Source organism: Haliotis asinina, chromosome 10, assembly GCF_037392515.1.
Source record: "Haliotis asinina isolate JCU_RB_2024 chromosome 10, JCU_Hal_asi_v2, whole genome shotgun sequence".
NCBI classification, from domain to species: Eukaryota; Metazoa; Mollusca; class Gastropoda; order Lepetellida; family Haliotidae; genus Haliotis; species Haliotis asinina.
In genome coordinates, this window is record NC_090289.1 from 16,915,742 (window position 1) to 16,942,669 (window position 26,928).

Below are 26,928 nucleotides of genomic sequence, written 5' to 3' on the forward strand. Positions count from 1 at the left end.
CAGAGAAAACAGATTGTAGATTCAGGAGTACTCAACTAAAGCATGAATGCTTTCTAAAAACAATTACAAATATACTCAACTACAGTTTGGTTCATAATTTGGAATTCTCACTCTGGGAGGGTTTAGTCGCGGAGATCGAGGTTTCTTTGGTGACACCTCCGGAAGAAGAAGCCTTACGTTTGAAAGATTTCCCGGAGGTCAGGTTCTTGCAGGAGCAGCACAGTAGGCGTTTCAGGGTTGCTGCGAACTTCTCACTGAGGGCGAAGTACAGGACGAAATTCCAAGCAGAATTTGTCGCCTCGGCCAGCTGACCAAATGCACTGACCAGATAAAAGACATTTTTCTCAAAGCCTCTTAGGTTGTATTCCGGATACAGAAAGACGAAAGCCTGGTGGATGCTAGCCGGGATGTTGAATATGACGTAAGATATGCATATTGTAAGCATCATCCTGGTGACTCTGGTCAACTTCTCATCTTTCGCCGAAGAAGTAGCCTTCTGGAAGGCAGCTGATTTCTTCAGGGCAATGATGATGGTGACTGATGTTGTGAAAATAAATACAACTGGAATGAACCTGAACATAATGGTGAGGAAGACACTCAAATACCAGTTCATTACTACAATGTTCTTTGTGTAGAACTCTGTTAAAGACACGTAAGCCATCGGGGCCTTGGTTATTGGGTGGGTTGTCCAGTTGAGTTTCATTGTGAAGAACGTCGGGAAAACCAGAGCCACGACCAGGACGATTAATGTACTTATCATAATCCACACCCTTTTTGTGGTGAACCAAATCCTAACCTTCATTGGTCTAGTCACCGCTACACACCGTTCTAGAGATATCAACATTGTGATGACCCCTGTCAAACGGCTGAAGATTATAGTTATCACTTTCATCTGCGGTAGAGTCACCATGTAGTAGTTCATTCCAAGGCGAGCGTCGAATTTCCCGAGGATGCATTGAACCCTACGGATGCCATTAGTGAGTAAGTTGCCTGTGTCTGACAGCGTCAGGACAAAGAGGAAGATGTTAGTTGAGTCATTCAGTCCCTGGATTATCAGGACGATGCAGCTGAAGATGTTTCCCGTCGTCCCCAGGACTGTGAGCACTGGAAGGAACCAGCAGTAAACTATGTCCTCTACCATGTCTCTAGTAGCTTTGTCTACCATAGGTTCTATCTTAGATTGGATCACTCTGTCCAGGTTCCCCTCTGTGGTGCTCTCGGTCCAGTTAGAAAGCAAGTCTGTGTTATTCATGGTCAGGTCTGTATGAAAAGAAGGATAATTATAGGTGACGTTATACAGTATGACCATACAAGCTTTTACATTGTGCATGTAAATTTCGCTAATCTCCAAATCGCCGTTACAGTTATACACCAGCTATATCGCAGTTATACCCTGTCTGTACCCTAGCTTAACCCCAGCTTGACCTGCGCTATATCCCAACTATACACAGCTATATCGCATCTATACCCTGTCTATACTCTAGATATATCCCATCTTGACCTTCACTATATCCCAACTATACACCAACTATATCCTATCTATATTCAAGTTCAACCCCTGCTACACCTCAGCAATATTCCAGCAGTACCCCAGTAATGCTTTATCTATACCAAACTTTAGATATAATGTAACGATATCCAAACCAGTCTTCTTCGTTGTTACACTTGTAAGTTTTGTATTCCTGACAATTAGATCACAATGGCAAATTTTACCAAAGACGAATCAACATGTAAAGTAAAGTACAAATTCTAGTACTTTTTTGGGTTGAGTCCCATCCGGGATTCGAACCCGCACCCTCAGAGTCAGACACCTAATCGCCAGCACACAAAGTCAGCCGCCTAGCCCGCTCAGCCAACTTTGTCACATGTTTGGATTTACACACCCTATCAAAAGTAACGTTAGATGATATTTCCGGTTAAAGCCGATCAAAGAGCATCTTAACATCTTTAACTCTACTTATATATCCGGTAGATCTGTCAGCTGAAAAACTAAACTTTACTTAAAAATGATGTCGGTACATTGAACGCATGTTCCTCAATGTTCCAAAACGTTCCGCTAATTTTCTGTAAGTATGTACATACTGTTGGCCCTATCTCAAGTCATTAACAAGTCTGGTAAAACGTTTCAATACAGAGCTAAAACATGACGTACCTGAAGTTGGAGTGTGGTTGTATTGGGCAGCACAGCAACTGAAAGGAACCGTGGGATATTAGGGAAATTGAAGTACATTTATGCATCATGAAGTGTGATGTTTACAGCTAACAGCTAACACATTAACACTTGTAGGATAGAACATTCTGATTAATTGTGCGCTTGTCTGGCGTCATAAACCAGAATGACGGCTACCTCGATACATTGCGCGACATGGAGGTATCAGAGTCAACACAAAAGTTATTCATTAGTATCTTGGTGTCGGTGTTTGACACCGTGTACATGTGGACTTTGATTAGTCATATATAAGGGGAGACACTTATTTGTAATGACGTGTTAATTATATCTGATGTAGAACCATGATGAGTTTTTTGGTCTAAACTCTGGGTAATTGCAAATCTGGATATTCATCTATAGGCGTTAGCAACACATTTCGCCCACTTTTTAATTACGGAAGCCACAAGGATCATAAGGAATTTTCTATCAATAGGTTTTCTCTCACTAAAATAGTTCAGTGAATATAAAGGCATACAAACATGTAGTTCGTCGCAATAACAAACAATTACAAGTTCTTACGTTATACTCTTTCACATAATTTTAAAACAGCAGTCACGCACGCACGCACGCACGCACGCACGCACGTACGCACACCCACATTTTACATACATATATGTATCAAGCTGGATGAATTTGGCCAGTCGTTCAAGTATGCCACACATTATTTAAGGCCATTCTTCCATGGTTGAAATCCTTTAATGATATTAGTGAGGTAAACCATGGCCTGCAGTGAGAGGGAGGGAGGGACACAACCAGTGCTCAACACTAAATATATGCATGATACCTGTGTATATATTTATCCCATCTTGTGTATCAACTCTGTGTTAATTTTCCTCATATTTTTTCAGCCGAGGGACATTGTAAGTTGTACATTTAAAGTATTTTGGGTAAATGTTCATCACACAAGAACCAACAAGACACCATGAACTAGATAAGCTGTTCATTGCTCATGAAACACAATCCCCAACGCGCGCAAACAGCACATTGCCAGAAATGTTCAAACGTTCAACAAATGATTTAAAGACATTGATGAACTCGGCCATGAAAGACAAACAAACGTTTCTGTCCATTATAAACAATTATTTGCAGCTGAAAACAAGTGTTTTGATTCGGATCAACGTAAATATGTATATTACACTTGAGAAACAAAGGACAGGGGTGTTTCAGGGGCAAAGTTCAAGTTTATCAGAAACTCTATATTGTTGCTGCATTTTCACTCGTCATTGTAATTGCATATTGAGGTGGACAAACACCTGAAGCTTGGCGTACAGGGATCTGTTCCATTCGATTTAGCAATTAAAATGATCCAGTTAACTAACACTGTTAAAGAAGTGGTTCGGTTTGTTTAAAAGTAGCTTTTCTCGAAAGACTGATAATTCGATTTATATTCTACAGTTTGTGTATACGGACAGAACGTAAATTATTTGTTGAAAAAACTAAGTCTAATAATTCTACGTTGTACTTTTTAACACTTTTCGGTTTCTTTATGTTTTGAACTGTCTAACAATATATATTTATCACACAGTCCTTAATGTTTAATTTGTCCATGCTATAGAAGAGGTCTAAATAATTAGAACTAGTTGTTATTAGTAGAGGGGTAGTATTTGACTGGGATATACACATATGAATGCAGAGATAGAGAGGAATGGAAAGGAGAGAGGAAAGCAAGCTGCAGACAGAGGAAAGAAGGGAGACAGTCCAGAACGAGAGAGAAGGAGGGACGGGGCCAGGAGGGAATAGATAACAGAGTTGGAGAGGGGCGTTGTCAAATTCATTGCATGAAAAACACTAATATGGATGGGTGACCTGGAGTATTTTGTACATGTGATACCACCCATGTTTGCCACTGTTGGTATCTGTTTCGTCCATTCGCAGAGGTACTCGTGTAACTCCCTTTGCAGGTTACGGAAAGGGCCGAATGCTGACGAAGGTGCTTCGTAGTTCCCGTTTCCGTAACACAACTCTATCTCTCTCTCTCTCTCTCTCTCTCTCTCTCTCTCTCTCTGTGTGTGTGTGTTTGTGTGAATGAGTGTCTTTATATGTGACTGCGTGTGTGTATATATGTGTGTGAGTGTGTATGAGTGTGTGTGTACATGTATATGTGTGTATATGTGTGTGAGTGTGAGTGTGTGCGTGCGTGCGTGTGCGTGCGTGCGCGCGCGCGCGTGTGTGTGTGTGTGTGTGTGTGTGTGAAACCTTTGCTTTGTACATCATTACTACTGGTCTGGTTACTAATTGTGTTGTATGACTTGTGATATGGGCCGGCTGCCTTATTTACTCCTGAATAAACCATTAGGCTTGGTCTGTTTGCCAGTGTGTTGGTGTCCCTGTGTGTTGTTGTTGTTGCTGTTGTTTAATTCTAAAGACATCTGTATTCTACTTTCAAGACGGCTGCCTTTATCTAATCATGCCATGAAGACAAGTCAGTGAATGACGTACTCTTTGTGGGATAGCAGAAGTGTTACAACTTCAGATATAAACCATTTTGCTAAATCGGTGTGGGTGCGGCGGGTTAAGGCATGCATATGATCCGACCACGGTATCGTTGTGTGCTAGATAGGCTACATGGTCCTGATTTAACAGGCGTGTCGGCTTGTCCCAGAATATAGGCAGAACAATCCTCAACACGGTATCTTTCTGGTCGACAAATCCATGAAATGTTTGGTCTTTACTAATAACGAGGTTTGTAGTTTTTGCCATTTACAAGATCTTGCGTGACGCATTCTCGATTACCTGTAAACGTATATTTACGGTGAACATCAAGCTGTGTTGTATGGAGGTCGAGCAACTCAATCATTGTTGTTTTTGAAAAGACAAGTTCCTTCATGGGCATGTGTGGCTGATAGGCGTGTCGATGTAGGATGTATATTTGTTGACCTTGTGGCTTGTCACAACTTATCACCATCCATCTATATAGTCAGGGAATCGAACCCAAATGCTCAGCGTGACGAGCGAACGCTTTAACCACTTTGTTATCTCGCCGACACTATGAGTAAAACGTCAGTGCGTCTGTGTCGGTTTCTCATCTGCGAACAAATGTAGAAAGAGCCGCGCAGGGTTCTGGTAGGGATTTGTGCTCCATTCAATGTTGTGCCTACAATACTGTTCTTAAAGAAGCAGTTCAAGACGTGATTTATTATATTCCACTATTGGTAGATCCTTGTGTGTCACGTACACTGTGACAATCCGACTCACAGTTTCGTAAATGGCAACGAATAAATTGTCAAAAAATCTACTACACTAATTACGATTTCGTTTGGCGCTTCAAGAATCCAGATTGAACAGACAGCTCGAAGTGGCTGCAATTCCTTCAGATTATCAAGATGTATTGACAAGTCTCAGTTTCGCTCTTGCAATGGTACTTTATTTATCGACACACCACCTTTGTAAAACCTCGTTCTTTTTTGTTTAGTTTTTCACACGTTTTATAAATGAAAGATACTGTTCAATGCGTCGTAAAACTACATTCAAGACAAAGCTGCATAGATGTGTCAGAAATGACAAGATACCGACCTGTAAGACTGACAGTGAACTACTTAGAAACACAATACATGTACATATGATGTCACGACTTTACACAAATGGCGCTTGGTGTCTTACATAATGGGCTATTATTATGTAGCGGCCACAAAATTTCCGAGTCCCGTGCTGGGATTCGAACGACGGACCCTCTGATCCGAAGTCGGACGCCTTGTCCACATGACCAAAGAGGTTAACCCCGTCAGCAAGCTGACAAGGTAAGGATGTCATCTGTGGGATGACTCCACGCCCTGCTACAATTAGATAATCTGACTGTATGAGGAGAGAATGGTTGAATACAGGAGAGAACAGACTAAATATGGGGGAAGAGAGAACTGCTGAAAAGAGGAGAGGACAGTCTGAATAAGGGAGAGTGGGTGAGTGATCACTCATCAATATTCCAGCTATATTGTGGCGGTCTGTAAATAATCGGATCTCAACCAGACAGGACAGTGATCAGCACCGTTGCAATCGATCTGCACAAATGGGAACCGATGACATGTGTCAGGTTAGCGAACCAGACCTCCGGATCCCGTTAGTCGCCTCTTACTACAAGCGTAGTCGCCTTTTATGGCAAGCATGAGGTGTTGAAGGTCTATTCTACCCCGGACCTTCACGGGCAGAATATGGAAGAAAAGAGGGTGACTGTATGAGGAGGGAATGACTGAATACAAGAGAACAGACTAGTTTATAGGGGCAAAAGACTACATATTGGAGAGAATAGGTGCACACACAGGAAGACAGGCAGGAGAGAAAAGATTGAATATAGGAGATAAAATACTGAATATAAGAGAGTTTATATCAAGCACATTTAACATTCCACGAGATCTATCCCTTTAACGCCAGGCGGAAGATTCTTATCACTGGGAAGACAAACTTTGACCACCTTTCAGGACTGAGCGTGCAGTAAGATCATATCAGGAAACTTGAAGTTACCGTCTTGTACGACTCTAAGGCCACGTGAAGTGCAGCATACGGTCAAGCGAGATGTTTGTGGCGGTCAGCCTTGTGTGTATTTCGTCCCTCGTGGTGTATGTACAAGGTGAGTTAACATCCATGCGACACGGGAACCAGCAGGTGGTGGTGAGCAAGGTAAGACTTGTCTTCGCGTTATTAAATATCACTTTAACTTTCCAAAATATACGCTGTGGGTGAGAGTGGGTGTTCCTTAATTGTTGTCTCTCGTCCGCGACATGCAGGCTCTGTGTCGATATTTAAAAGAAGATGCAGTTTGGTTTTGCATTCTTAATGTGTGATGAATCCCAGGTATGTTACAGTGAAGATTCATTTAAGTGTGAAACAAATCTTTTTTATCTTTGTGGTATTAGAACCGAAATTGTGAAACACACTTAGCATGTTTTTGTCACGTGGGTAGTTTTTGTAAGACAGAGCAGGTTCTCCAAAGTTCATTTCCTGGGCCTTCCGATGTGACGCGCTCTCGTATTTTTTCTTATACTCACTAATCGAACCTACTACTTCAACTGCAGGGTCGTTGAAGTGCTTGTGTGCAACTGTTCAACTCCAAGTTGCGTTTAGCAATGGCCCGTCATTGCTGCCAAAGAACGAATGTGCAGACATCGTTGACAATGTGAGAGGGGCACATGGTAGCGTTTGGTACATGGTCAAATATAACAATCAGGTATGGACACTGTGACGTACTTGCTGGAAGCGCCCAATTAATGTTCCAGTGCATTCTGCAAGAGCGTCTTACCTTCTAGTTCTTTTCAGTTAAACCCCAACAAGGAAGAATTGAGGCCACATGCAGCCAAAGAATCAAAAATAATTTAAACACTGATATCACTTATTCATGATATATAAGATGCATTAAAAAACAAGTACACAGAATTATAAGCGAATAGTCGCAAGTCAAAAGTACATTATTGTCTATTTGAGATAATCACCGTTGAAACGAATCGTGTTCTTTTTCAGAAAGGCTGGATACAAGCAAATAACAACATGATGTCGGTGTTACCTTGCAGATACATAAGTAAGGATAGAACTTATATATAACGGTCGAACTACTGATGCTGTTCACAGACTGGGCAGTGTTATACCATGTTTAAAACTTCATGATCAATATACCGGTGAAAGCACTGTCAATGCTAGTTGTTGCCATTGTGTTGTCCTGTCAATATATTCTCGTACTTATATTTTGGTAAAATTGAATAATTCTTGACGTTAACAGAATTGAAGATCAGTGTTATCAAGACGCATTGTTCACATTATCGACCACGGTTGAACATGATCCTGTCACAATACCATGTCAAGGAAAGCGTATTTTGGTGTGTATATCTTTTCACATCTTCCGACGATTATGAACTGTCCATCTCAATCTGATGAAATGACGAAATTCACGTTACACGAAAGAGTAGTTTTGCCAATAGCGTCTGGTTAATGTCAGCTGGTGTCTTGAATGTAACAATATAACAAAGAAAACGTTTGGGCAGTAAGCTGATGAGGCAAGTGATTTGGACAAAGGAAAGACATGGAAGTCCATGAATAGTGTTTATACAGTAATTGGACTTGGAAAAGGAGTGCATCACAGGCGAATGGAATGAAGTATCCTTGATCTCGGTTGATGGTGGGCTTGTGTCGTGGATGGCTTCGGTGAGCTTGTGTTTAGTGAAGTTTGTTTGAGTGTTAGCAAGAATTGTGATGTCAGACCACTGTATATAATGACTGAGGTTTGCTTTGATGCGATCAGAGTTTGCTTATTTTCTGTCGGAATTGTTAACAGAGGTCTGATGTTATTCATTTTATTTTATTATTACAGGATATTTAAATAGCGCACATATCCATGCACCTAGTGCTTGCTCAAGGCGCTGGTATATGGTTCCCTCGATCATTGGATGTCTGTCTGAACGTCACATCGTATTATCAGTCTCAACTCCCTGGGGAGTATACAACTATTGCTGCCACTGGGCGCACCTAGTTTTGTTGTGGCATTCTCATCCTAAAGAGGTACCCATTCACAATTGGATGGACTGGGACAGATAGTCACAGTACTTTCTCCATGTTTAGTGCACGTTGCTGTACCGACAACTAGGAGTATGCACGTATTCGTGTGGCCACCATCTGGTCATATACCAAGGGATTCGTGGGTTCTTTTAAGTGCACAAGGTTGTGTACTGTACACTAGGGGTTGTAATAACGCTGAAACAGTCTGCTGCACACAATGATGGCTCCAAGGTTTTTACACCCGGTCACAGGTGGGGTCGATCCCGCCACCTCACTCTCGCTGGATCACTAGCATGGCACTTTAGCCAGCTTGCCTCCCGCGTGTTCTTATATTCGGGTGTTGATGGGTCGGAGCGTTTCGCCTGTGTAACTCTGTCCACAATCACAGTTAATTGTGTAGAAGGTACACACTTTGGGTCTCAGGAATGAAAGAAGTTGTTATCCATTAAGTTTGTTCCACATTGTACTTCCCAAGTTCTAAAATTCCAAGAACTTGGGAAGTCGTAAGTCTATATCAAAGTATGGGAAATACGATTATCTTAGCACCACGACTATCGTAAATCTATGTTAAAATATGGGAGTTACAGCACCTTGACAGTAAAATCACTTTATGGAACGGGGTCCTCTACATTAATGACCTCCTGTGCTGAAAAACATTCTTTCATGGATAACGTTCAAAATTCAGTTTGGACCTTTTTAGATCCAATTCCCAACCAAAGTTTATTTGTCTGTTTATCAACAGTTCTCCCTTCCACGTTTGGCAAAGAGGAGCACGTGTAATTGTTTGAATGTTTTTAGTCATGATCGAGAAAAATGTTCAGTCCTATATATACATAGGGAAATAAGTTAAGCACCCCCAGGAGAAATCACTAGTAGATAAATTGTCATGTAAGCAATTGAAATATCACCGACTATTTATACAAGAATAGTCTTTGGGCAGTATTTGACCTGGGCCCCGTTTCACAAAACTCTCGTAGCCTAAGATCTCGTAAGTTTTCTCGTAGCCATTTTACCTCCTATACTGTAACACAGGAGCTACTGATGCTACGAGAAAAGTTACGAGATCTTAGGCTACGAGAGCTTTGTGAAACGGGCCCCTGGATGTTCATGGAAGCCATGAGACCCATGAATCAGTTTCAACGCCTTGTTATGGGTATGGGTCGGAGAAGAGAGGCTGTCATCAGTGAAAATGGAGGATACACACGTTATTGACTGTAATTTGTTGTAGACACCAAATGTGAGTTTGTTGACAAATGCCATCATCACATGGTCACCAATGGATATGCCAGTTCCATAGTTTCAGCCCGCTTTCACTTTGATGACGTTAATTGCTATGACCTATAAGCAATAAAAGGACTGTAAAGCAATCAGTTCAGGTGTTCCTGTATTCGCAAATGTCTGCTCTTTCATTGCCTGTTTGGGTCTCCTACGTTTCAAATACCATATTCACTCAATAGGCGTTAATATCCTCTTCAACACCTGAAGCACTAGGGGGTGCTTAACGTTTTTCCCTATGTATATTAACGCAGACCTGTTTCTTTCTTGAAGACATGATGAATGTTTCAGAAGTAATGTTCTGTCTTCAGATGTATCCACGACAACTCCAACGACTACTTTACCGACGACTACGTCAACTACGACTTCCTCTCCGTGCACCGACAAGCCACGCTATGATTGCAACTGGCTCGACAGCACCAATAACTTCTGTAGTGATAAAGCATCTGCCCAAGAGTTTTGTGCTAAATATTGTAAAATATGTAATGCAGAATATACTATACCATTTGGACGGTAATATTTAATGTATTCGGAAAATAATTATTATTTTTGCAATACGAATTTACAATATGATGGGCATACAACATGCCATCTGCCTTTTAGGACTGACTGAATGTTTTAATAATGTAATGCAGTTTACCGTCAATTCATTATTTGTGTTTGTTTGTACAATGGCAGTTCTGAAAATGTGTTTCATATTTCTAAAGAGACGTTAGACACATCTGAATAATATGAGCGAGTGACTTATGTTTTACGCCACTTGCAGCAATATCTCAGACATTGTACCAGTCAGGGGAATCGAATCTGTGTCTTCGTACTGACGAGCAAAATTCTTAACCGCTAGATTCCCTACCGCTCGTTAACCACGAGAGTCTGACATGAACGGAGTGTTTCGGGAGACACCGTTCCTTTGGCAATGCTGTGTCCGTCGTTATCTGCATCGTTACCACGGCGGGAGACGCAAGAATTAGCTTCGATCATGGAATCCAAGCTATCGAACATGTGTTCTTGATGAGCTAGGCCGCCTTAGTGATTTTGTGGTTAGAACGTCTGACCGGAGAACGGGGGGATCCCTGTTCGATCCCTGGCAGGATCATTGCAAAAGACGTTAAAATATGGTACTTGTTGGTGACTGCCTGGTTCACAGCATTACTTGGTACAACAAAGTCGGGTCGGCTCGGAGTCAGCATAATGTGTCTGAGTGGAGTATGCATGCCTAACTAAAGTCAGGGCTAGTACAAGCAGCCACATAATATACACGTGTGCACGTCGTCACGAGCGAAATAATCTTAAGTGCGCCGTTAAACCCATGTCATCTCGTGATGAGCAGTTTTTTATAAATCTGTGGCCACCAAATAAATACGACTTGAACTATGGATAGAACCACAAGTAACTAAACTAGAACAACAGGTCATTGTTTGATTTTTAAACTCATAATATAATCTTCAGATAGTCAGGAGAGACACTGGAACGCATGCTTGTCGCAAGAGGATTGTCTGGTCCAGACTCGATTATTACAGACGGCCACCATAGACCTGGAATATTACTGAGTGTGGTGCAAAACTAAAGCCACTCACTAATCTTGGGCAAACATGATTTGAACGAGTTAGGTAATTGTGTTTGGCTACCAAATATCAGAAACTATACAAACATACATGGCAAATCAGGAACTATACATCCAACATGATCACTGTTCTTGCTTGAGCTGCATACTGCCACGGTTCTGTTAAATTACACTGCCAACAGATTACAAGACAAACATGGTTATCAAGGAACAGAAATGTGTAACAAGAACCAGGTCGTCATAATGTGACCCTTTTAGTTGTATTCTACTATTTTTATCACATCCACGCCTACACATGATTCCTACATTTGCAGAAAGAGAGCACTAGACCAGATCGCCCACGACATGGATACATGAAAACATGAATAAGGATGTGGTGTCTGTACACGGAATGATTTATAAATCAACTGTGTATCGCAGAATATTTATTACAATGCTAATATTTGTTTACTTAGTTCTTGGTATTTTGCCTGCTCAAGGTACGTATTGTCAGTATGTTCATACTGCCACGGGCGGATCCGGAGTGTTTAAATGTATCAGGATGCAGATTTCTTCTAACTGTTGACGGACAGTATTTTGGTGGTTCATTTCAAATAGAATCCATTTATAATTTTGTCGGATTCCAAAAGATTAACTCCCATCCTATAACTGCGACTAATGTTAAAGCAAACAGGTCATAGTGTATTCATATTTCGTTTCATTTTTGTAAAATTGTCAATTCTCCTTTTTTACATAATTATGCATTTGGAAGTTTGTATTTATAGGATAATTAGACCCTTGTAAGAAATGAGTAATAGTTATGTCGTATCCAAATCTTTACAGGCATATAGACGATATATAGATAATAGGACATACGTCTCTACACCCGTAGATCACAATGTTTATCCTATGTTTATAAGCATATATATGGTTGTGTACAATTTATTGGACTAGGTCATAGAGCAATGTGTGAGTGAACCCTTATCTAGCCTCACCTTGTGCGCACAGTGTCACTGTGAATATCAATGAAAAAAACAGTTGTCATGGAAACGAGAATGTTCACAATATGTTTCACGCAAAGTTTTCATTTTCCACTAATTCCACTAATCTTAAATAATGAATATTACCCCAAACAACAGAACGACAAGACATTGGTGCATTGTGACTGAATATTCACTATATGCATCTTCCGTATACCCGGAAATGTAGTGTACTACAGTAGGAGCAGTTAGTGGAACATACAAAGGACTAGGATGCGCTAAATGAGTGAGACTAATGATGAACATTATTCACAGGAGCGGTAGACTGTTTGTGTGCTAAACAGGACATTAGTGTCACAACAGACGCAGGGCAGTTGACGATAGCCAGAGATGAGTGCACGGGGATTGAGGACAAGGTTCGAGACAGTCACTACGTTGTGTGGTTCCAGGTGAAAGACAGCAATCAGGTTGGCCACGATCCCTTGAACTATTGTCTTAATTTGACTGTAGGAAGGTAGACTTGACTTTCCTCGTAATTTCTGTTGGCAGCTGAAAGTCTCCCGGAGCTTATCCCTGTGTGTTATGCCCTCCGCTTGAATTCCTCTGTCCGATTCTTACCATGTGTGCATGAATCAGCAACATCGTATGAATAATGGATTGAAAATTCTCGTGGAGATTAAAATACTACATATACGGATGATGTAGAAAAAGTATCGTATTGTGTTACATCAACAAATTAGGTCGGTTAGGCTGAAATGCCACAGATATTATCCTGCTACAATTATTGTAGGTGAGGATGCCCTTACGCTGCTTTTAGTCATATTCCAGTAATATCACCGTGGGGATCACCGGAAATGGGCTTAACACATTGTGCCCATGTGGGGAATCAAGCTAGATAATCAGCGTGAGGAGCGGACGCTTTAACCACTAGGCTACCCAATCACCCTTGCTACAATTAATAGACGAAGGGATTGAACACTCTCATTTAGTGTACTATCATATGTAGTTTGTGTATACTGTAAACTCGCAAGAGGGCCATATTATCACAGTTGGGAGGACGTTTAAGAACTTTCTTTAACCATGTAGTTGTGGTTGTACACAATCATGTTGTTCTTGTTTCCTAATGACATTCAGTGTTATATAATGACTTGTGTGTTTCAGGCCGGCTGGATTAAAGAAGATGCTGATATAATGTCTATACTTCCATGCTGGAATGTAACGAACAAATTAGGTAAGTAAAGATCTACTTTGGCTGAGTACATACATCCGTTTAATTGTTTTGTTGTTAAACGCCGAACTCAGCGATATTCTAGCTATATGACCGTGACCGGTAAACACTTGAGTTTGGACCAGACAATTCAGTGACTGGCAACATGAGCTTCCAAAAGGAGATTCGAATACGATGATACAACCCGATAATGTTAGTCGCCTCTTACGACAAGCATGGGTTGCTAAACAGAAATTCTGCTACCTGACTATACAGCGCGAAATGAAACAATGCGGATCCTAGCAAAAGTGACCAGCAACAGAGTAGCATCAGTAGTAGTAGCAAGAAGTAGTGATAGTGGCAGTAGCTGCCGGCTTTATAGAGCTAGTTACGTAAGCTGCCTTGGTACATCACAACATGCACAGCCCACTCAAAGTTTGTTGACTTCAAGTCAAACAGCTTTTGAATCTATGCATAGACCAGAGAAAGTAGTACTCGTAGTAGCAGAAGCAACGGCAGCAGCAGCCGTAATAGTAGTAGTAGTGGTGGTAGCAGAAGCAGCAGCAGCAGTAGTAGTAGTAGTAGCAGCAGCAGTAGTAGTAGTAGTAGTAGTGGTGGTAGTAGTAGTAGTAGCAGCAGCAGCAGCAGCAGTAGTAGTAGTAGTGGTGGTAGTAGTAGTAGCAGCAGCAGCAGCAGCAGTAGTAGTAGTAGTAGTAGCAGCAGTAGCAGTAGTAGCAGCAGCAGCAGCAGTAGTCTATGTTGTTATACTAGTAATAGAAGAAATGTTTTAAAATTCCGTTAAAAGACTGACCAGTGCTGGATAATGTTTGGAGGTACACGAGTTGCTCAATTTCTTTCAAAGATTTATGAAAAGAGTTCAATACCGTCGTCAAAATCCCCTTTGTGACTTATATTTTATGTCAGAGCCAGCATGCAAAGATGTATCCACCGAGTGTGCCGTATACGATAATGTCTGTGTCAAAAATACGTACTGGGCACACCAAAACTGCAAGAAATACTGCAATGTCTGTGGTGAGTATTACACCAATCATCTTACCATATTTCAGTCTTTAACGTTCCCTACTATAGAAATTACAACAATATAACATATTGTCATAAAGATGTTTGACGCATAATACGCGAATGAAACCCCAGCAGATACTTAATGATAATTACGAACAAAAGACACTATTAGAAAAATGACTGCATTCAATCCACATGACTTCAAAATAATTAACAATGCAACTATTGTATTTCAATACTGAAACTAAACAAACCAGTTGCTTTGCATACCGGTATATAGAAATCTGTGGAAGACCAACGTAAGACCTGTGTTTCAGTAGGGATAATCTACATCAATCTCCCTGGTTTCAGGTACAAAGCTCACCATGTGCGGTGACGAGGAACCAAACTGTTACCAGTACGGCAAGTCAGTATGCACTGAGTACGTGGCGTGGGCACGGGACAAATGCAAGCAGTATTGCGGTTTCTGTGGTATGTGGAATACACAGCTGAGTTGCAGACATGGACACTTTGAGAAGGTTGTCTTTGATTACACGATGCCATTTAGAAAGTGGTCAAATGCAACATATGTCATATTTGGGATTTCACTTTCTTAGTAAAGTACAAATTCTAGTACTTTTTTCGGTTGAGTCCCATCCGGGATTCGAACCCGCACCCTCAGAGTCAGGCACCTAATCGCCAGCACACAAAGTCAGCCGCCTAGCCCGCTCAGCCACCGCGACTTCCACAAAATGAATGTCGGACAACTGGTAGTCTAGACTGCGTACTTTGTGTACCCCTCTGATGAGTGTAAATTGGCACGGCTCCCACGGCCGAAAGCTATGATTACACGATGCCATTTAGAAAGTGGTCAAATGCAACATATGTCATATTTGGGATTTCACTTTCTTAGTAAAGTACAAATTCTAGTACTTTTTTCGGTTGAGTCCCATCCGGGATTCGAACCCGCACCCTCAGAGTCAGGCACCTAATCGCCAGCACACAAAGTCAGTCGCCTAGCCCGCTCAGCCACCGCGACTTCCGTGTCAGCCTAGCCCGCTCAGCCACCGCGACTTCCGTGTCAGCCTAGCCCGCTCAGCCTACTCAAGTCAGAGCAATAGAAGGGGGACCACAAATATCAACCCCCCCACCCCATCCCCCCCACCACACACACACACACACACACACACACACATTGCAAAGCTATATCTGCTCGCAACCAATCACGAATCTTGAACACCTGCACCACGAAAGGGCCGTATTAGTAGAGGGTTACCTGGGAAGATATGACATGAGTAATCTCTGCGGGAGGAGATCAAAATTCTGATGACAGACGTTGCTCTCTTACTACCACAACAGAAGCTGGACGAGTTCTTAATGCTATATTCCATATTAGCAGAGGTAATTATGAGAAATTTTATTCAAAATGTTCTGAACATGTTTTTAAACATCAACAGATCAGTAGTAATAGGACTATATGATGTGCAAACTGAAATCCCACACTGAGTATTAACAACCCGGGTGAGGTTGTACAAAGCGATCTTAGCACTAAGATGGCCTGATCCCAAACCTTAAGATAGACTAGAGTTTGTCATAGCACTGGGGTTGTTTTGTACAACACCCACTGGTTGTCTTGTGGCAATATGAATGGTTATACCTTTATTGTAAAATGGTAAAGCAATCCTGCTTGGTGCTGAAAAAAGTTAGGATAGGGTAAAGAAGTTTACTTCGCTTTTGAATAAAATAGATAAACCAAGAACTCGTTGCACAAAATCATGACATGTGTCAACCAGGTCAGCGAGACTGATCACCCGATCTCGTTAGGCGCCTCTTCCGACAAGCATAGTCGCCATGTATGGCAAGCATGGGTTGCTGAAGGCCTATTTACTTCACGGGTCAAGTAAAGAAAAAGGAAGGCAGGAAACTAAAGGAAACAAAGGGACGGAAACCAAAAAGTTCCACTGAACGGTACAACGTGCGTCAAAATATTTTCAGTTACGCTTTGCTTTCTTGTTTTGTTTCAGGTGAATATTGTTTGGATACTCTAAAGGATTGTTCATCTTACGGCAAATCCGTATGTACCCAGTATGCTTCATGGGCCTTGACTCATTGTCAGAACTTCTGCGATTTATGCAGTAAGTACACCTTATCGATACCAGATAAGATAACCTGGTGATACTTTGATTAATGCTTAAAAGGTTGGTCGTCTTGACCAGATCGACGGGTCTGTGTTGACCAGCGCCCCCTCAAGCGTGCATCCGATACAGATAATAGTTCCATGTGAAGGAAAGCCCAAAGGACCAAAATTATGGAAACATATGCATTTCTTTTAAAAGTCATATTTTTAAATGAGAAGACCGGTTGACCATTGGGAAATTCCAGCGGTCAAATGCATACTCACCAACTCAACAAGTGTTATATCTGATTCCTCTTTACTTTCAGATGTCACAACATCCACAACAGCTACAACTACGACTACAACGAGGACGACAACTGTCACAACAACGTTTTCAGCATGCAAAGATGAACACGGCATCAGTTGCAAGTGGCTCAATGATTCGTATGGCATATGCTCCGACGAGGCTTCGGCGTATCAGTCCTGCCCAAAATTCTGTAACCTCTGTGGAGAAGGGAAGGCATGGTTTGTTGGTCGCTAACATGTGAAGTCATACTGTTCAACAACACAAGCATCACTTAAACTATTTACCTGCTCTTATTTATACAACCGTGTTCCACTGTTTCTTCTCTGATCGTTCAGTGTTAACGATCAACCCTGTGGGATTCTTGTTCATATTGCAAACTGCAGCGGTAGGGTTCGCTCATCACGCCGAAGAATAGGGGGTCGACTCCCAACATGAGTGCAGTGTGTGAAGCCCATTTCTGATGTTACCTGTCGTGATATCGCTGGAATATTGCTAAAAGCGGCGTAAAGTCTAATTCACTTACACTCATGACAGGCTTTCGGTCAAAACAAACTCGCAAGATGCTACTTAACTTTAATTCGTTGTTCGATATAAGCTCGTGCGTAATAAATATCCTCAGGAACCTCAGCTTGTAGCAAGGCGACTTCGTGGATTGAATGACAAGGTGTGGTGTTTTGGCTGATAACGTTTCACTGTAAGACCGGGCGGGACAACTTAGGAATGGCCAGCGAGTCCTAACTTGACATACAGAAGGGAGGAAGCTACAAAGACATATTTTATATCATTGGAAAGATCTCGAGGAGATGAACACGAAAAGTTCATTTGCCAGTGTGTTCACGTGTTAATAAGCTCACAAATTGGCTCTGAAAATGCATTTCTGCAGAAATTTCTGGCAGAATTTTTTTTTCCGCAGAAATTTTTTTCACGCAGAACTTTCTGGCAGAATTTTTTTATTTCACTGCCAGAATTATCTTAATTTAACAAAATTAGAGAGTATAAGTAATGATACTGCTGCATGAGTGGTAGTTTCATGCCATTTAGAAAGTGGTCAAATGCAACATATGTCATATTTGGGATTTCACTTTCTTAGTAAAGTACAAATTCTAGTACTTTTTTCGGTTGAGTCCCATCCGGGATTCGAACCCGCACCCTCAGAGTCAGGCACCTAATCGCCAGCACACAAAGTCAGCCGCCTAGCCCGCTCAGCCACCGCGACTTCCACAAAATGAATGTCGGACAACTGGTAGTCTAGACTGCGTACTTTGTGTACCCCTCTGATGAGTGTAAATTGGCACGGCTCCCACGGCCGAAAGCTATGATTACACGATGCCATTTAGAAAGTGGTCAAATGCAACATATGTCATATTTGGGATTTCACTTTCTTAGTAAAGTACAAATTCTAGTACTTTTTTCGGTTGAGTCCCATCCGGGATTCGAACCCGCACCCTCAGAGTCAGGCACCTAATCGCCAGCACACAAAGTCAGTCGCCTAGCCCGCTCAGCCACCGCGACTTCCGTGTCAGCCTAGCCCGCTCAGCCACCGCGACTTCCGTGTCAGCCTAGCCCGCTCAGCCTACTCAAGTCAGAGCAATAGAAGGGGGACCACAAATATCAACCCCCCCACCCCATCCCCCCCACCACACACACACACACACACACACACACACATTGCAAAGCTATATCTGCTCGCAACCAATCACGAATCTTGAACACCTGCACCACGAAAGGGCCGTATTAGTAGAGGGTTACCTGGGAAGATATGACATGAGTAATCTCTGCGGGAGGAGATCAAAATTCTGATGACAGACGTTGCTCTCTTACTACCACAACAGAAGCTGGACGAGTTCTTAATGCTATATTCCATATTAGCAGAGGTAATTATGAGAAATTTTATTCAAAATGTTCTGAACATGTTTTTAAACATCAACAGATCAGTAGTAATAGGACTATATGATGTGCAAACTGAAATCCCACACTGAGTATTAACAACCCGGGTGAGGTTGTACAAAGCGATCTTAGCACTAAGATGGCCTGATCCCAAACCTTAAGATAGACTAGAGTTTGTCATAGCACTGGGGTTGTTTTGTACAACACCCACTGGTTGTCTTGTGGCAATATGAATGGTTATACCTTTATTGTAAAATGGTAAAGCAATCCTGCTTGGTGCTGAAAAAAGTTAGGATAGGGTAAAGAAGTTTACTTCGCTTTTGAATAAAATAGATAAACCAAGAACTCGTTGCACAAAATCATGACATGTGTCAACCAGGTCAGCGAGACTGATCACCCGATCTCGTTAGGCGCCTCTTCCGACAAGCATAGTCGCCATGTATGGCAAGCATGGGTTGCTGAAGGCCTATTTACTTCACGGGTCAAGTAAAGAAAAAGGAAGGCAGGAAACTAAAGGAAACAAAGGGACGGAAACCAAAAAGTTCCACTGAACGGTACAACGTGCGTCAAAATATTTTCAGTTACGCTTTGCTTTCTTGTTTTGTTTCAGGTGAATATTGTTTGGATACTCTAAAGGATTGTTCATCTTACGGCAAATCCGTATGTACCCAGTATGCTTCATGGGCCTTGACTCATTGTCAGAACTTCTGCGATTTATGCAGTAAGTACACCTTATCGATACCAGATAAGATAACCTGGTGATACTTTGATTAATGCTTAAAAGGTTGGTCGTCTTGACCAGATCGACGGGTCTGTGTTGACCAGCGCCCCCTCAAGCGTGCATCCGATACAGATAATAGTTCCATGTGAAGGAAAGCCCAAAGGACCAAAATTATGGAAACATATGCATTTCTTTTAAAAGTCATATTTTTAAATGAGAAGACCGGTTGACCATTGGGAAATTCCAGCGGTCAAATGCATACTCACCAACTCAACAAGTGTTATATCTGATTCCTCTTTACTTTCAGATGTCACAACATCCACAACAGCTACAACTACGACTACAACGAGGACGACAACTGTCACAACAACGTTTTCAGCATGCAAAGATGAACACGGCATCAGTTGCAAGTGGCTCAATGATTCGTATGGCATATGCTCCGACGAGGCTTCGGCGTATCAGTCCTGCCCAAAATTCTGTAACCTCTGTGGAGAAGGGAAGGCATGGTTTGTTGGTCGCTAACATGTGAAGTCATACTGTTCAACAACACAAGCATCACTTAAACTATTTACCTGCTCTTATTTATACAACCGTGTTCCACTGTTTCTTCTCTGATCGTTCAGTGTTAACGATCAACCCTGTGGGATTCTTGTTCATATTGCAAACTGCAGCGGTAGGGTTCGCTCATCACGCCGAAGAATAGGGGGTCGACTCCCAACATGAGTGCAGTGTGTGAAGCCCATTTCTGATGTTACCTGTCGTGATATCGCTGGAATATTGCTAAAAGCGGCGTAAAGTCTAATTCACTTACACTCATGACAGGCTTTCGGTCAAAACAAACTCGCAAGATGCTACTTAACTTTAATTCGTTGTTCGATATAAGCTCGTGCGTAATAAATATCCTCAGGAACCTCAGCTTGTAGCAAGGCGACTTCGTGGATTGAATGACAAGGTGTGGTGTTTTGGCTGATAACGTTTCACTGTAAGACCGGGCGGGACAACTTAGGAATGGCCAGCGAGTCCTAACTTGACATACAGAAGGGAGGAAGCTACAAAGACATATTTTATATCATTGGAAAGATCTCGAGGAGATGAACACGAAAAGTTCATTTGCCAGTGTGTTCACGTGTTAATAAGCTCACAAATTGGCTCTGAAAATGCATTTCTGCAGAAATTTCTGGCAGAATTTTTTTTTCCGCAGAAATTTTTTTCACGCAGAACTTTCTGGCAGAATTTTTTTATTTCACTGCCAGAATTATCTTAATTTAACAAAATTAGAGAGTATAAGTAATGATACTGCTGCATGAGTGGTAGTTTCATGTTTATTCCAAGTAATAAGCACTTAGGATCTGATATTTTTGTTTGATACCAGAATTATCTTAGTTGAATAAGATTAAACACAATCGTTAAATAATTTAATATAGACTTTCTTTAAATGGTGTCGTTTTCCCTGTTTAAAGCCTATTAGTACCAGTACCAGTATTGGGTTGCACTTTCTAATCTCAATAGGCCTATATTGTTTTTGCATGCGACATGGGTTGAAGGCGAATAGAGACGAAACCGGACATATACTACATACATACAATATAATAACAATGTAAGACGTGTGAGCTATAATTTGAATTCATCAACATGCCCGAAAAGACCAGCGTACCAGATGAGATGATAAACAATACCTATGTGACAATGCATCAGTGTTCAAAGCGTCAATACCCGCGAAAATGTAATTGCCTCTTTTTTGCCGAAGTGGCCACTGAGTTTTCACACCTGTTAATCCCATTCAAGAATGACTAATGTGGTACAATATCCCCTTTATATTTGTTATTCCTACCTTTTTTAACCAAGACCCTAGTGAGTGAATTATCGTCCCATCATGACAGAAGCTAGTGAGATAACTTGATTGGCGTGTTTTCGCAACAAAGGCCAGTGGTTGAAATGTTAAATTGTATAAATGTGTCTGTGATGATGGCAGTTTATATCACTGTTCTACTGTACCGTCGGCATATTATCAGTTACATGTTTTTTAAACAGGAATAGTAAGAACTATGTTGGTCACTCGTGGATTTGTGCAAAATACAGCGTTAAACAGTTTGAAAATATTCCAATCATTATGATTCTTCCATCCACTTCTAAGCACACACAATAGAAGAAGAAGTTGTTATCCATAAATATTATATATTGAAATGTTGGGTTTTGTACATACAGACCTTGAAACTGACAATCTGAGTTTGCACTCAGTTCCGTCCGACCCAGTCATCCGGGAAAATGGAGGTAGTTTGTTTGCAACCCACAGACGTAATAACATGTCATGTGTACAGGAATCGCACCTGCCTGTCTGTCTAATTACATAATGTGACAGAGACAGACCCCAGGTGCACGAGCCATAAAGCAGTGTAGTTTGTTTACGGTGTATAGCCTGATAGGTGTTAAGTTGGTAAATGATTGAAGTTGAGTACTGCATATTGTCATTAGCAGACAAGCAGAGTGACAGGTGACAATAAACAGGCGTTGCGCTTTGTCTATGACATAGACTGCTTGTCACAATCAATGTATTCTTTATTTCCATATACATGATTTAAAACATTTCAGTTTTCAAACTGAACTATGAAATTAGCATTTCTAATACTATACATTTTTTTTCAAAATGTATTTGCAAATATGCAGGTACTGTACCAGTGTATTGTTATTATTGCCGAACCATGGTGCTTGTAACCACAAGAAACATCTCTTGTTCTCCCACTTCGACCGCAACGATAATCTTGCACACATCACTTGTGTTTATACGAGTTCAAGTTAGCTTTCCGGTTCAAAATAATCACTGCACATGTGCTATGGGTGGTGAAACCACTTTTCCCCCCTGCGCTGGGGAAGCGTTTTTTCAATCGCGTTATTTTCAACTTCATAACTTTATTTTGCATTTTTGATAATTTGTTACCGAACCGATTCAGAATCTGCAAACAACTGTTTTGTGTTGCATGTGACCTTGAACCGACAAGACGTACTGGATATACTCTGTAAAACGTCTATTGTCCATGCAGCACCAACTGGCATTGTTTCGCTGTATTTCCCCAGTGGCCGCTCTCTGGCTTGCGCAATTATTAACCGCGGTGTCCACTCAAGGCCAACCGAACCGGAACGATGACCGCTTATAGAGACAACCTGATAAACCACGTTAACAGGTGTGAATACTCGGTGGCCACTCCGGCATAAATTATTGTTTCAAAGAGGCAATTACATTTTCGCGGGCATTGTCACTTTGAACACTGATGCATTGTTTATCATCTCATCTGGTACGCTGGTCTTTACGGGCATGTTGATGAATTCAAATTATGGCTCACACGTCTTACATTGTTATTATATTGTATGTATGTAGTATATGTCCGGTTTCGTCTCTATTCGCCTTCAACCCATGTCGCATACAAAAACAATATAGGCTTATTGGGATTAGAAAATGCACCCCGATACTGTTAAATTAATCTTGCACGACGTGAATCCACTAAGAAGTTACAACTGTGTTATGATGAAACGGATGGGAATAATGCATAAGCCTTTTAAATTGTAAAAGCTATAATGAAATACGGTTAAATTCAGACTGTAAAATTCTCGGTTGTCTGGTACTAATAGGCTTTAAACAGGGAAAACGACACAATTTAAAGAAAGTCTATATTAAATTATTTAACGATTGTGTTTAATCTTATTCAACTAAGATAATTCTAGTATCGAAACAAAAATATCAGATCCGTTGATCACGCTAAGTGCTTATTACTTGGAATAAACATGAAACTACCACTCATGCAGCAGTATCATTACTTATACTCTCTAATTTTGTTAAATTAAGATAATTCTGGTAGTGAAATAAAAAATTTCTGCCAGAAATTTCTGCGGGAAAAAAAATTCTGCCAGAAATTTCTGCAGAAATGCATTTTCAGAGCCAGTTTGTGAGCTTATTAACACGTGAACACACTGGCAAATGAACTTTTCGTGTTCATCTCCTCGAGATCTTTCCAATGATATAAAATATGTCTTTGTAGCTTCCTCCCTTCTGTATGTCAAGTTAGGACTCGCTGGCCATTCCTAAGTTGTCCCGCCCGGTCTTCTGTACTGAAGACAAGGAACCAATCGGTAAGTCAACCACTGATCAATACTACTGACGGTGCTGATCTTCATAAATACATGCAAGTGGGTGAATAGATGTGACAAGGCAATGAATTACTCAGCAGCATAAATCTACAGTACTGCATGCCTACTCAGATGGTCAATGTTCTTTGCCGGTACCGTTTCTTTCAAATTCAAAAGTGAGCAGGGCGTTTATTCGCAGCCATAAGAATTCTCAACTTTGATCGTAACCAATGTTTTAAAAATGGGCTCAAAAAGTTCGCAGGGCTACAAACTTTACTAGAATGGCTAGCTAAGTGTTGTTAACATGCTGGTCAAGCTATTGTGGTCAACATTCGTCCGCATCACATCACATAAATAAACATAAAGCAAGATTGTCCTGATGCTTTATTAGTCAAGTGTTAAATCACAAACGTCATCAGCTGTGTACAAACTCATACATGTCATGTTTTACACAGTAATACAAAATGGCTGACTGGTCACCATGGAGACAGATCAAATAAAACACCCTATGCATTCCATTGAATTCACTAATAAAAAACACAAGACTTTATTCAATGGGTAGCCGGACACTGTCCCGCCTGTAACCAGTATCCTGACAATGCATAGCTTTCTGCCGAGTCCCTTACATTGCAAGTTACTCCAACTATTTGGCATGAAGCATTTCTGGCAATCCACTGCATGGATACGTGGGGATACATAATCATAGCTTCTAGACGTGCCTACTTCAAGCACTGTTTACATGTATATTATCTCAGTCAAGCTTACTTGGGTATGGTTCCTCACGATATTTCCTACTTTGTTGAAAATCTGGTGTTTTCATGGAAAATCAGAAAATAGAAGCAGCACAATGAGATTCTGTAATTATGAGTATGAAAGACAAATGATACTAAAGGAGGCATCTGGCAACAGAACATTCACTGGGATAAGAGGGCTCTTCTACTTGTTACCCACCTCAACATAATTTCAATGCACCTGACCAGTGTTTGACATTAACCCTGAAAATCTGCAGACCCTTCGAAGCCAGAACCATAAAAAAACTTGTGATCAGAATATTTAGGCCCAATATTTTATCTACAAGACAAGTAACTCACAGCACATAGAAACTGTCATAACATTTGCTAAATGGCTTCCATAGTCGTTTCAATTACAGATAACAGCTGATGATGGAGATAAAACTAGAAAGTACTGAATATTTTCTGAAAAATAATTACTCTTAGTTATTGGGAATGAAAAAGCTGTCAGCCATAAGGACCTGGAGAAAAAAACTGTGTGCTCGAGTGGTTTTCAGTCGGCTTCAGGCCTAATTTTTCAAGCACTGCATGTGACACCTTACAAGGACAACTGTTAGAACAATAGGAAGAATGATAGCTAGACTCCAACAAACTGGCGATCTCTTATCACTTGCATAATGATCTGGGATTTCTTTCACAAAGCAAACTTTACTAAGGTTAACCTTAACTCCCATTCTTTAACACTACACTAAGTTTACCTTAGAGCTTTGTGAAAGGAAGCCCTGGTCACAGGCAAGTACTGCTCTTTGAAGCCTGCCACTGTGCTCTGACTGACTGGGATCCTAGGGTGAAAGTAGAAATGGATAACACAGGTCGCAAATCCTGATGGACACCCTGATAGAGATGTGACCATCTTCATCTAAGTTAGCACTAATTTTTTGTTTATTCATTTTAGGACTAAATAAACATTTAAAATGATTGATCATTCTAAGCAGCAAAAGTTTGGCCTCGAAAATAGCAAGACCAAATAATGATGTAATTTGATCGGACAATTACTTCAACATTCCATTCCAATCAGAAGCTATGTCTGTGAATAAGTAAGTTGTTTTTCAAAAGAACAAGGGCATTATACAATGGATATTACACATTGTCTGTTTAGAGGTGCATAAACCTGTACCTTGTTATCGCCATAGCAAAAAGAGAGATAATCCACACAGGAGGATTATTACGTTGAGATCTGATATCTAAATGAAAGTACAGAGGACAGGTTCTGTTGCCAAAATGACATGCATTACCTTTCAAGAGAACTATGTTCTCCACACAAATACAATAGTATATCGAATCACTAATATTAGCTAAGAGTGACCATATTATGACACAATGTAATTAGCCATTTTTCTTAGAAAGTTAATATTACTGAAATGAATCAAACAAAAGACATTTCATTTTGTTAAAGTACATGTGATTTCAAAGAGCAACTATTTGGGTCTTTTGTGACCTGTTTGTTTTAAGTTTTTGTACAATCAGCTCTACATTGAAATAAACATAAGAAATAACAGATTATTCATAAATAAAACGTCAGACAGCTATCATTGGGAGCTGGGTATTACCTTATCAATACAGTGACTAACCATCTCAAAATGAATGGACTAGGTTCAAGATCTCAATAATGAGATCCAACATATATATACATTGTCAATATTGATTAAATTAGTATACATGACATCAATAATTATTAAATTAGTATAAACAAAGCACCATTTACAATGTGCTCCTATGATGCAAATTTTATGCAAAGACAACGTCTAAAATATATTAACTAGTGTAAGGGTTATCAAAACGTGAATTAACTCAATGATTTTCCTTTCAATGCTTCTGAAACCATTAATTCTACTGCAAGATTAATATTACATTTTGGCCATTTTTAAAGCTTTTTCTAAAAATCCCAGTTTGCATAACCAATATGGAAATGACAAGGAGAGTTTAGAACACGGGCCATGTTCTCGTAATGACACATGCACCAAGATGCTGACATGAATAAAATAGCATTGTTTTCCTCAGCTCTATATACAGGTCATTTACAACACAGTACAGGATAGGCAGAATTTGCCAAAACATTCTGAAAGACATATCAACACACAAAAATATGATGTACATCCACTCTAGGATGAAATATTCTCTTCAACCACTGTTCCTGGCACAAACTACAACTGATCAGGCAGTAAAGTGATAAACGGCCCACAGGTACAATTCCAAAATGATGTTGCAGATTTTCTTTAATGTCTCTGTAAAAAATAGAGTTTCACAGGTTTCGAAAGTATAATAATTTGTCATCAAGCACAGTTTAATACTTA

At 40.7% G+C, this 26,928-nt stretch overlaps 2 protein-coding genes across 2 annotated transcripts; one reads left to right on the forward strand and one right to left on the reverse strand.

Moving 5' to 3' along the window:
* Positions 1–91: 91 nt before the first annotated feature.
* Positions 92–1,252, reverse strand: LOC137298846 (FMRFamide peptide receptor frpr-18-like). Its single transcript, XM_067831172.1, has one exon. It carries the CDS (start codon positions 1,250–1,252, stop codon positions 92–94), a length of 1,161 nt encoding a protein of 386 aa, XP_067687273.1.
* A 10,583-nt stretch (positions 1,253–11,835) lies between these two features.
* LOC137299033 (uncharacterized) lies at positions 11,836–17,415 on the forward strand. The gene is made up of 7 exons (XM_067831507.1): positions 11,836–12,004; positions 12,800–12,951; positions 13,646–13,715; positions 14,616–14,723; positions 15,066–15,185; positions 16,718–16,828; positions 17,136–17,415. Exons 1-7 carry the CDS (start codon positions 11,887–11,889, stop codon positions 17,348–17,350), a joined length of 894 nt encoding a protein of 297 aa, XP_067687608.1. The 5' UTR covers positions 11,836–11,886; the 3' UTR covers positions 17,351–17,415.
* The last annotated feature ends 9,513 nt before the right edge of the window (positions 17,416–26,928 follow it).

What these genes read in the sequence shown, in the direction of transcription:
- LOC137298846 (XM_067831172.1), bottom strand. Translation starts at nt 1,252, where the DNA reads ATGAATAACACAGACTTGCTTTCTAACTGGACCGAGAGCACCACAGAG.
- LOC137299033 (XM_067831507.1), top strand. Translation starts at nt 11,887, where the DNA reads ATGAATAAGGATGTGGTGTCTGTACACGGAATGATTTATAAATCAACT. An exon ending in AGGTGAAAGACAGCAATCAG is followed by an intron (nt 12,952 to 13,645) that starts GTTGGCCACGAT and finishes TGTGTGTTTCAG; the next exon opens with GCCGGCTGGATTAAAGAAGA. An exon ending in GCAGTATTGCGGTTTCTGTG is followed by an intron (nt 15,186 to 16,717) that starts GTATGTGGAATA and finishes GTTTTGTTTCAG; the next exon opens with GTGAATATTGTTTGGATACT.